This window comes from Cynoglossus semilaevis, chromosome 17 (assembly GCF_000523025.1).
Source record: "Cynoglossus semilaevis isolate Cse_v1.0 chromosome 17, Cse_v1.0, whole genome shotgun sequence".
Classification (NCBI taxonomy): domain Eukaryota; kingdom Metazoa; phylum Chordata; class Actinopteri; order Pleuronectiformes; family Cynoglossidae; genus Cynoglossus; species Cynoglossus semilaevis.
In genome coordinates, this window is record NC_024323.1 from 11,872,831 (window position 1) to 11,884,535 (window position 11,705).

Consider the following 11,705-nt stretch of genomic DNA (forward strand, 5'->3'; position numbering starts at 1 on the left):
CCCCCCACCACCCTCCCACTGTCCCACCCTCACAGCTGCTGAAGCCCTGGTCGTGTTTCCCACCTTTTATATGATGTCATTTTCCTTTATGGAATTCTGAGGTTTGTCGACTACATGCTTTCATTTCATGCTTGGAGACTAAGACATTATTGGATTTAAAAAATATGTTAATGTTAACATGAATAAACATAAATGTGTTATATTTACTTTAGCCTACACTTCCTTCATGACAGACTCTCACAATTGTTCAGGAAGAAAAACCACTGCTGCTGCTGCTGCTGCTGCTGTGGAAAAAAGAAATCTGTTCAACAGCTTCATTCATGCCACCGATGACAACATCATTTTGTTTCAGTAGAAAATATCTACAAAAACTGTACATGAGTAAAATATATGAAGTGATGGTCTATCAAGTCCATCAATAGTCTCAATAGTTTAAAAAACAAAACCAACAACAACAACAAAAAACAACTGTACCCACATGTCCACACTGTAATTGTTAAGTTTGTGTTCAAACCTGTGACCTTCTGGTGAGGTGATACATTGGCAGGGACCACCAGCTCACATATGGTCAACTGAAAACTTCCAATAAGAGGTGTCGGATCATTTACTGCAGCTCTGCTGGGTTTTCACCTGCATTAACAGGACTTAATCATTATTTATACAATATTGTTATGATTTATCAACTTCTCCAGAACATTCCACCCAGACCACAAAAACAGCACCATCATCTCTGCTGTCACAACCTCTTTGCTCTCTCTCTCTCTCTCTCTCTCGCCCCTTCCATCTGGTCAGTGCACCCTGACGCGTGCCCACCAGAGCCTGGTGGAAGCAATCGTCTGTTCCCACTCTGCCCACCACATGTAGCCCTTTAGTTCCTTTGGCTACACAGAGGAGAAGGAGAAATGAGATGGCTACGGTGACCACAGTATACACACAGGATGTGAACAGTTCCTTCCAGCGTCTCCACTTTGTCTTCATCTCACACAGTTGTCACACATCAATGTGTTTTTTTTTTTCAATTTAAGTTCCTGCAGAAAGTCAGTTCCTATCACAGAGGACTATTGAAAAATATCATTTTAATTGAGTTTACATCATTAAATATAGACATTCAGCAACTTTTGGCACCGACTCGGCAGAACAGGGATTCTCATTTGTGGTAAGAGACAAAAAAAAAAAAACCCAAATGCTTCTTCTAGACCGGGGTCTGTTCTCTGAAGCCCAGACTCGGAGGTGAATTCAGGTTGTGTTCGTCACAAACGTCTCTGATGAATTAAAAACACGGCCGAGGTGTTTAATAAGAGCAATCAATTTTATAACTAGACATCTATTTAAAGTCCAACCCTTGGCTTGTGTCCTATGAATGGACGACTTCAGCAGCATCATCTCCTAAAGCCGCTTTCATCTAAATGTAAATAACACCGTAGAGAAAAAAAGAAAGAAAAATCAATCACAATCAAGATTTTTTTTACACTCTGCAGTGTTTCATCTCTTCATAACCACTTTCTTTGAACAGACAAATAAAAAGAACACACTGCAGTGTCCATCATGGGTTCAAAGACAACTGACGGGGAAATTATAAGGTGGAACTTTATTGAACCTTCAGTGTACCTGGGAGGTACGGGGGAGGGCGGGAGGAGGGGAGGTAACAGTTTTCTTCCTTTTGTTGTCATAAAACTATAGATTATTCCAGTAGTGACGTCTGTACAGAGAGAGACCCTCACCTCCCACCCCCGGAGAGAGGCGTCGGGAGGGGCACACTCAAAGACAGATGGGGGGAGAAAAGGAGGAGAAAGGGGGTGAAATTTAAGCTTCAACATCTAGGACTGAGTCCTGGGAGCAGGAGGAAGGTAAATTCATTTGGATCAACCGGCAATGTTCAACTCGACCAACATAATACAAGGGCGACCCCTACTGGTGTAACCGAGACGGGACTCTATTACTCTTTGCCAAGAGGCTTTTTATAAGAGGAAGAGGAAGATTTTTTTCAGGACAAAACCGTTGCTCCTCGCAAGAAACTGCTACTGACTAATGATTATTAAATATATGTAAAAAAAAAAAATCTACGTGCTGAGAAGACAGTATACCAATGACACTGTGTTCGTACTGATTGGCTCTTCTTCATGGAGAAGTGCTGGAAGTTGTGCAAGACACTGGTTCGCCCAGACCCCGTAACGCGTCGTCCAACATCTGGGCGACACCAGCAAAGAGCCATTCATCATTAATGTGGCACATTTTTACGCATCACTCCGGTCTTTCCGGGAGTCGAACGCAGCGTTGGCGGCTCTGGACGGACACTGACGAAACACTGCATAAACACAGCACAGCTGCCAAAAAGGCAGTTCTCTGCTGTACTCACTCCGTACGAGTGCATGCATTAATATCACGGTATAACGTGATTAGCCTGGTCCGGCGCTGTGTTATATACAGCTGTGCGTTAACGCAGCCTGCGCTCCGCTCACTGCGCCACGCAGCTTTAACGATCCAGAGGAATGTGACATGAGAAACGGTTTGTTTTCCCCGTGAACGCATCTCACAGTGGTCGTTTCCCATCTTTCAAATCCGTGCACGGGGTTTATTTTTTTATAATTTTTTTTTTTTTTTTTTTTTTTGGAGCAGTGGTGCTCTGTGTGCTGCAGGTGCCGCACTTTGGATGAGGGGCGCCTGTGGGTAAAAAGCCGCACGGCGCCTGCTGATGGGGAAAGAGGGGCGCAAGCACAGGAGACGCCGCGTGATCTCCCCCTACCCCAATGCGGAGAAAAAAAATAACAAGACAAGGCAAAGTACTCACAGCATCTCCCATTCACGGAGCTCCGAAAGAGTGGTGTGAGATGACATTGCAACAGCGCCTTCTCTCCTCCGAATAACCATGCAGCCTGGGCTGGTGAGCAGCCTCACAGACCCTGCACCACCAGGTAACAGAGACCCCCGAAGCTCTGGCTCTGAGTTGCTCCAAGCGAGTCCAAAAAAATACACTGAATGAAATCCTCTTTTCAGCACTTCACAGCTGCCAACAAGCAGGCAGAAAACACAATTGCCGTAATCCAATCTTCAGTGTGTGTGTGCGCGCTTACTGCCGACTCTCCACTGCAATATCACTGCTGGCCCCGCGCATTGTGGGGGGCTCAGGATGCCTCTGTGCGATTACTGCTCCCGGTATCCCGTTATTCCTGTCCCGGGTAAGGAGAGGTGCGCAGTGGAGGAGAGATGTGGCAGGCGAGCAGCCGCCGGACGCTCACACACACACAGAGACGCGCACGCACATTGGCTACACGAGAGAAGGGGGTTCCAGCATCCTACGAACGGTGCGGGACCCGCAGCCAACGACTCTCTCTCTCTCTCTCTCTCTTTTTCTGTGTGTGTCTGCTTGGTCTCTCGGTCCCCGTCTTGTCGGGCACGTGTGCGTGTAGGGGTTATGCTGAATGTGGACGCGTGTGTGATTTTGTCTATGCCTGCTGCGCGCATCTGCAGAGGCTGGAGCAACTGGAAAGATAGACGGACGCGGTCTGTCAGCTCTCTCTCTCTCTCCCCCTCTCTCCCCCCACGCTCTCCCTCTCTCTCTCTCGCTGCGCTAAAGCGCCTTCAGGAAGTGGCTCAGTCAAAGACAGATTAATAGAGGCTGACTTAAGCTAAATCACAAATAATTCAGGCCACAATTCAACCCTCCTTCTCCTCCTCGTTCTTCTCCTCTTGCCTCCACATTCCTCCATCTCTGTATCTGCCAACTGCTGCCTCCCACTCCTCGTGGGATTTTCACACAGTCTGTCCATCCGTAAAACTGGAGCACAACAGAGCAGACATCGGTCTGTAAAATATATACAGCACAGCAGCCAGTACTGCAAAGGCCATAGAATATTTATAGGAAAGTGCAGATGAAAGTCAACTGTTCTATGGTCTTGAGGTTAAGACAGTCAGAAAGACACTTCTAAACTTCTGCAAATACTGAGGCCCAGACAGGGCTGGTCTCCACTGTTAACTAAGGAATCTGGTCCAACTGAAGAGGCACAAATGTAGTCAATGTCAACAAACATTAAAGATGAAATTTACTTGTACAAAAGTGACATTTTCTTTCTGTGCAAAAAAGTTCTCACAATAAAAAGGCACGGTCATGATACAACTGAAAAAAAAAAAAAAAAAAAGGCTTCAACCCAGGATTTGGAATCCTGGATTTGGGAAACATGATGCGAGACGACCCAAAAAGAAAAATCTCTTGCGACCCACCTGAGTGTCGCGACCCAGTCTTTGGGAAACAATGGCCTAAATCACAACCATAAAAGAGACATCACTGTGTTGCTGCAGCAGGCGCCGACACCAGCGGCTAATCTTCAAACACACAGATGAAATGTTGACCCAGTCTCTCCATAAGAAACAGTTTAGCAGCACACAGACCCTGCAGCTGCTCAGTGTTTTCAGCCAGGTGAGTAAGAATGTGTGTGTTCTGCAGGTACTGTTACTTATTAACGGCTTGTGTAAGGCTGGAAAACGGTTGGGAAGAAGGCAGGCGACGGTGTGAGATCGTGGCAGATGTTCAGCTGTGAAGACCCTGAAGGCAGCAGCTGTGAGAAGAAGAAACTGAAAAACTTTTGATAAACATGTTTCAAATTCACAACCTGTCACTGTCGTCTGCCTCATTACCAAACACCTTTAATCCAACACACCATCCAATCTCTGCTGAGAAGAAGAGACAACAGGAAGCACGTACGTATACTCTTTAAGTTTACTTTAAAAACACATCCAAGATGTATAAATTGGTACGTCAAACTGTTCAAAAACAGATGTAATTTCAAAAGGTTTTCAAACTTAATAAGTAAAACACAATGAGATGTCTCTCTGACGTCTCCTTCAGTTTTGCTTTGAAGTTTTGTCATAACCATAAAACAGATCAAGGGCAACATCAAATTTTAACCAAATAAAACTCATCACTATTCACCAAAACATAATGAAAACCTAAAAAAAAAAAGGGTATTTCATTCACAAAACTATGAGATCCTCAGATGGAAGTATTTAAATGTATACAGAATATGCAGAGAACTAGTTTTGTTTGACTTTGACTTGTCTTAGAACTTCTCGACTCCGCCTCGCACTATTGTATAATAGCTTCATTAGAAGAAGGAGCTCATGATCTCACCTATAGACACTGTGGAGGGAGGGGTTTCAGGAAATGTCAGGCCAAATGCCAGATGTCACTTTTACTAAACGTCCAATCAGAGAAGGTCAGGACCAACCACAACAAATCGCTATCACTGTCCATCCGTCCATCTGTCTGTCTGTCTGTCTGTCTGTTTTTCCATCTGTCCATGTAAATAAAACATATAACAGAGAGTACTATTACTATTATATATATAATTTTATTATGTTTATATTGTTCAAGAATTTGCTTTGAATTTTTTATCTGCACTTTTTTTATGAGTTTCATTAGAGATGAAAGACACCATATGATTGGCCAACAGTGACCATCCTGTCACACACAAACCTGTAAGGAACATGGGCGTGATTAAAAATGTCATAGAATGCCATTGTGGCATTAAAAATGCCAGGAGGCTGCGTCGGGTTACAGTGAACTCATTATTGGGACACAGAATGTGTCCCTACAGAAATAATGCTGTGATAGCGTCAAGGATGTGATTACGGTGAAGTGGCCAAAGGTCACTACCATCTGAGCGGTGAGCGATCTGGAGCACGTCCACTCCTGCAGCAGGTCTTCTCCAGAGTTAATGGGAATTAATATAATGTCCATGATAGAAATGATGACATTTCCCATCACGACGGACAGAAGAAATGAGAGAAATCATCTGTTTCTCCCTGATGTGATGTCTGTCTCTGAAACACCTACAATTTATTTTTTTTAAATGAAACTTGAAGGTACAAATTTGAGTTCTATAATGTCAACAATGGGCCGAGTTGAACCAATCAGGTGGTGAGATGTCACCACATCATGACATCATAGATTACTTAACCAATTGGCTAATGAAACATAACCTGCGTAACCAAAGTGTCACTTGAGAGGTTCAGTTAACGTGGCCGGACCATGGAATAACATTCGACTAGCGCCGCCCGTCTTAAAAGCAATAACATGGCAGCATTATGACGTCAAGAGAGAACATGCGGTGGACGAGATACGAGATGTAACCACTGGTGATCCTGTGACCCTGAGGCAGGAGAGGGAACCTATAAAAACATCAACTTTTCTAAATTATAAGTCTTTTAAACATCGGATTAGTCCTTTACCGTTTACAAGGCCCCAACAGGGCAGTCCAGCCTGGCTGTCCAGAAGGTCCAGTGTAACCTTGTCAGTATTGATTTGACACATTATTGGAGATACACTAACCTACATTTGAACAGTGACCTGTTTGTATCAGTTTTCACTGCTGTGGTGTGAGACTGAAAAGAAAAAAAAAATTCTCAAAGTAATTTTGCCCTCTACAGGTCAAGCAGGAGGCTGCACTTTATGTTAAGGAAGGTGAAAGGTCAGAACAGCAGTTAGTGATAATTACATCATTACATTACAGTGTCCTCTGTCCTACAGTCAAATGACTGGTGGCTGTAAAACTATGACAGCGTTTTCTGCTCTTTTTTTTTTTTGCACAACCACGTGAGAATGAAGAGGGATTTTGAAGCAGCCTAATTCACAGTCAGGACACCTCAGCCAACAGTCAGCAGCCCTCAAACTCCCCGTTATCGGGCGGGGGTGGACTGCGGGTGGAGGGAGGGAGAGAGAGAGACAAAGCTGGACACGGAGGGTTTTCTGCCTCATGTGAAACGACATCCTCACTCGGCCTGTGTCACATTCAGCTGTAAACCTGTGATCATGGTCCACTGAAGCAGGGAAGACAATGTCAGGTGGCAGCTGAGAGTCCTCACCTCACACCAACTTCACAGGTGATTCTCACACCTGACATGATCCAGTCACACACACACAGGAAACCTACACTACACTCACTTATCTAAGGGTGATTTTTTTTTCATGTTTGCAGATAAAAAAAATAAATAAAAAAAAGTCAATACAGGTCAAAACACTGGCGTTTGTCCCTCTGGTCTGGTGTGGCCTCTGGTCTCAGTCTCTTTTTCTTTACAAAAACCACGATGAAGCCAATGGACAAACGCTGGACGATGAGAGCGGTGAGTGGAGGACGCTGAAGGTGTCGGTGTCTCGGTGTGAGTGCCATGTCTGGGGGGACACCACTGACGGCAGACATACTGAGCTGCCAAGAGTGGTGAAGGGGAGTGTGTGTGTGTGTTAGTGTGTAAGTGTGAATATGAATGTGATGGTGTATGCTGTAACCACACCCCCTTAAGGCCGTTTAGTCTCTCAGACAGCTGTTTGGTGACCTGGTTACACCCCTACGTACCCTCCAGGGGTAACTCACCCAGGCTGAAACAGATGCTACAATATTTTACAGCAATGTACTGCACACACACACACACACACACACACACACACACACACTGCTGCATCCAAAATATGGAAATGAGTTCTTTCTTTTTATCTTTTTTTGTCACAGAGTATAACTCTTCACTCTCTGGTTTAAAAATAAAAAAAATCATTGTTGCAAAAAACAAATTCAGATAAAGGCGGGGGTGGGTGTCAGAGGGAAGGGGGCGCTACTGTACTGTATGTAAATGTGTCTCTGAAGATTATCAGCCAACCACTTGTTATTTAGACTGTGGCTCATTTCAAATCCCACTGCGATGTAATCACTGGAGTGAAACAACTCTCTCATTCTTATTCCGCGTCGCCCTCCGTGGTCGGGCACGTCAGCGTCTCACGCCTCCACCCACACCTCTCTCTGACCATTTACAGAATAAGCAGCAACAAGGTTCATTAGCCACCAACGGAATAAGATGACAGGAACCAAAATTGCTTCGCCTCCCTAAGCAGGGTGACTTAATTGTTCCTGTTCATCACAAAGTACCACAACTCTTGGCCCAACCCTGCATTTCCGGGATAATTTACCTGCAGTTATAGCACCCCCTGCAGATGAGAGACGATAGAGCTACTACTCGTTTGTGCGATGATAAACACTTCCTGTCCAACCATTTTCAAACCTTCAGATAACAGTCCTGTTCATTTGCAGCGCTCTAAACTCAGCCAGTCATTCAATTTATTTATTTATTTTTTGTTGTTGCAGTGAACCAACAACCAACAGTCCTCGGTGGCCTACTCATCTCAGGGTCAAAGGCAATTTCCTGTTTTATTTAATAATGTAGTGACTGGATCATTGGAGGTCTCAACTTTTAACCAACACCACTTCTGCTGCAGGTCAAATCTCACTCCCTGTGCTCAGGTCTCAGCATCCAAACAGCCAGAAGAGGAATGGGAGAAAAGCAACAGAGCTTCAGAAAGCCATCAGAACACACTGCTGCTGCTGCTGCTGCTGCTGCTGTTGCTGCTGTTGCTGTTGCTGCTGCTGCTCTGGAGTGCTGCCAACTGCCTGAAGCAAAGGCTGAATGGCATTGCACTGCAAGGCTATAAAATTAGTCACTGCGTTTGTACAGGATGATGACACACAGGCACATGAAAAGAAGCCACAACAAACACAAGTTAAACCATTTACCTAAGAGGGCGCACACACACACAGACACACAGACACACACAGAGACACACACACAGTTTGTTTCAGTGGGCCTTATAACATCCAAGAGTCACGAGCAAAACGTCAAAACACAGCAATTAATTTAAAATGCATTAAAATGATTTGCTGTTTCACCACCAGCAAACACTGTCATTTCATTGGTTGGCCACATCAGTGTTGTTCAGTTCAGTACACCATCCCTCTCCCTCCTCCTCCCTCCCCCTCAGTCATTTTAGGAAAAGTTTTAAGTAAAAAAATACTTTTTAATACATGGTCAGTGCAAATCCTTTTGTTGTTGTTGTTGTTATTATTGGTAAGAGATCAGTTACTTCATATACATTTAGCTCAGTGCTAAAATTAATATCATATTAACACTCAGTCATGGACCATATTTTGGGGGTTGATGGGCTGGAAGTGGCCCCTGAGTCGGAACTTTAAAACACCTGCTTTAACATAAGCAACTGCTTAAGAGGAAATTGTTTATGTTCATGTTTCTCACCGTGATGAAGAATGACGGTTTGGTAAGAACCTTAAATTAATGCACAAAGTTAAACAACGAGCTAAATCACACGAGTGTTCGCTCAATGACTCTTTAATTGGAGCACAGCATTAATGAGTGACTCACAGCAGGTGCAACAAAATGCAAATGAGGGGAACAAAAAACAGAAAAACATTTTAACAGGAACAAAACTGTTTGTTTCCTAATTTACAGCCGCAGTATCACTCGGGGAGTCGTTAGGAATAATTAATGACACATTTACTTTCAACAGTATTCATTTAAAAACAAAAAACTTTTCTACAAGTTAATTAAATAAGACGCCGCAGAGCGTCACAGCATGACTTACCCGCAGTAAGCTTCCATGATTGTGTTCTCTGCTGAAACCACTTGTGGTTTCAAGTCTCGTTCAGATTAATTCCCATCCCCAAACTGTTGGACGGTGCTCTCGCCGGTGTCATGTGGCGTAGAAAACCGTGCGCTCGATGTCGCCTGACGTCCGACGTCACCACCGACGCATGCTCGGCGAGCCCGTTGAACCAAAACACACTTTCCCTCAAGGTGTGCGATAATGTAGATTTTTTTCCCCCTGATTAATCGTCTTGAATCGCGATTTATGTGATTAATTGCGATACACCCACGGCTTTTCTGATATATATATATATATAAATTATAACAAAAACACAACCCCTTCAGAGCATCTAATACCTGTGAGCAAGTGGAACCTCCTCCCGCAGGCATTGGGTCCGAACCATGTGACGTCAGCGCTCCTTCACGGTTCATACTCAGACATTCAATCTGCGGCTCACCTGCTGACACAGTGGATTTTGTCTGTCCCCACAGTCAGGGCTGTCACATCTCCACCTGACAAAGCTGCTTGATGGTGAACCTGCAGCTGCTGAAGAAGCAAATGTTTTATACACTGACATGTTTCTTTTTTTTTTTTTTCCTTTTTCCCAACAGACAAATGTCTCCATCCAATTAAAGGCTGATGCGGAGAGATACGGTGGAAAACCTGGTGAGCATTCCAGGTCACGGGTTTATTTGAGGAGCAGATCAGCGCAGAGACATGAAGATGTGAGGTGGAGACTTTCTGCAGGGATGCTCTTTTCAAGCAGGCTTCAAAGAGAATATAAGCCAAGAAAAAATGGGGAAATGTTTCTTTGATGATCATCAGCAAAGAGGAAACTTTTTTTTTTTTTTTTTTGCAGCTTCAGTGAAATGATTGTCGTCAGTGAAAGACTGCGTTATATTCAGATTACATGGGGAACGTGTAGATTCAATATCACTTATTAATTACAAATTAATAATATACAGATTTTTTTATTTATTTGTAATTTGTAAACAGAAGCAGGAGGAGGAGGAGGTGAGGGAGGAGTATGGGCATCTTTTATATACTTATTTCCTGTGTCATCATGACCTTTTACTTCTCACACCAACATATTACAAGTGACATTGCTTCACTAACGAACGTGCACACGCACAGTGACACGTGCACGGTCACGCACGCGACGAATAAAAATTCAGGATAGGATGAATTCAAATTATAGTAGTATAGAGGATTTAGTGAAATTATTTTTCACTGTATAGCAAACATGTTCAATTGACGTGCCAACATTGCCTCCCAGTGGTGATACAGTGCAGTGATTTTGAGAAAAATATTCCTGATTGAAAAACTATTTTAGATATTTAGAAAAATTAAATAAATATATACATATGTGTTTATATATGTACGTATGTACATATATAGACACACAAATCTGCGTTTAAATCTCAAAGTTAGCTCAAGAATAACTTTGGTTTATTAGTGTAAACATAATCAGTGAGAGTTTGGGGAGAAGACATCAGGCAGACACAGTGTGTCAGGAATAAAAAAATCTTGTATTTTTAATTAAGAGGGAAACATCCTTCATAACAGCAGTTGGTCATCACACAAAAATCAGCAACAATTACAACGTAGAGTCCGACTGTGTGCCGAGCCTTTAAGAACCTCTCTGTCCCCTCACGTCTACCCACCCCCCACCCCTCCCACAGGGTACAGTGGAGGACTTATTATTGCAGACGCTTTGTTTCCTCTAAAAACTGAACACACTTCCTTCCCTCTGTGTAAGGCTTGCATTTTGTTTTCATTTATTTTCTTTTTTGTCAGGGTGAAGGTGCCAATTATTGGAGGTTTGAAAAAAGAAAACAACAAAAAAAAGGCTTTTAATTCACCAGAATTAACTCCTATCATATCTTTAACTTGATATGGGGTTTGTGATCTACAGTAGGACCAGTGAGCTGACCACTGAGCAAACACACGTGAAATCCTGAAATCCATCTGTTCCAGATCACCAGGGCTGACGCTACTCCTATTTAAAATATACATAGGTTAATTAGATTCACCGTCACTGGAGCCCCACCATGTTCAGAGTAAAGAAAATATCTTTACCTTAGCAATAAATAACATTGGTTCCAGGCAAAAAAAAAAAAAAAAGAACCAACTAGGTTTTCCACGTCTCCCTATAAAACTGTATAAAGAGGAGGTCAGTCCTCATACAGCAAGTGACCACGCAGTACTACATTGGACAGTAAAGAACACGCTCGGAGCCCAAGTGCAAGTAGGTAGTCAATCTACAAATGGAAACGTCTGAAAATGC

The 11,705-nt window shown here is 43.4% G+C and overlaps 1 protein-coding gene across 4 annotated transcripts in view; it reads right to left on the reverse strand.

Annotated features, from left to right (window-relative positions):
- The window catches only part of grin2aa (glutamate receptor, ionotropic, N-methyl D-aspartate 2A, a), a 100,966-nt gene extending 90,280 nt beyond the window's left edge, over nucleotides 1-10,686 (reverse strand). Inside the window, exon 1 of one of the 4 annotated variants that reach the window (XM_008330175.3) lies at nucleotides 9,876-10,686. In XM_008330175.3, coding sequence (XP_008328397.2) covers nucleotides 9,876-10,043 — 168 coding nt within the window. In that variant the 5' untranslated portion in view covers nucleotides 10,044-10,686. Of the gene's footprint in view, nucleotides 1-2,788; nucleotides 5,299-9,415; nucleotides 9,749-9,774 lie in introns of those variants that run through there. The other 3 variants (XM_025064289.1, XM_025064291.1, XM_025064290.1) reach the window with 3 other exon arrangements.
- Nucleotides 10,687-11,705: the final 1,019 nt, after the last annotated feature.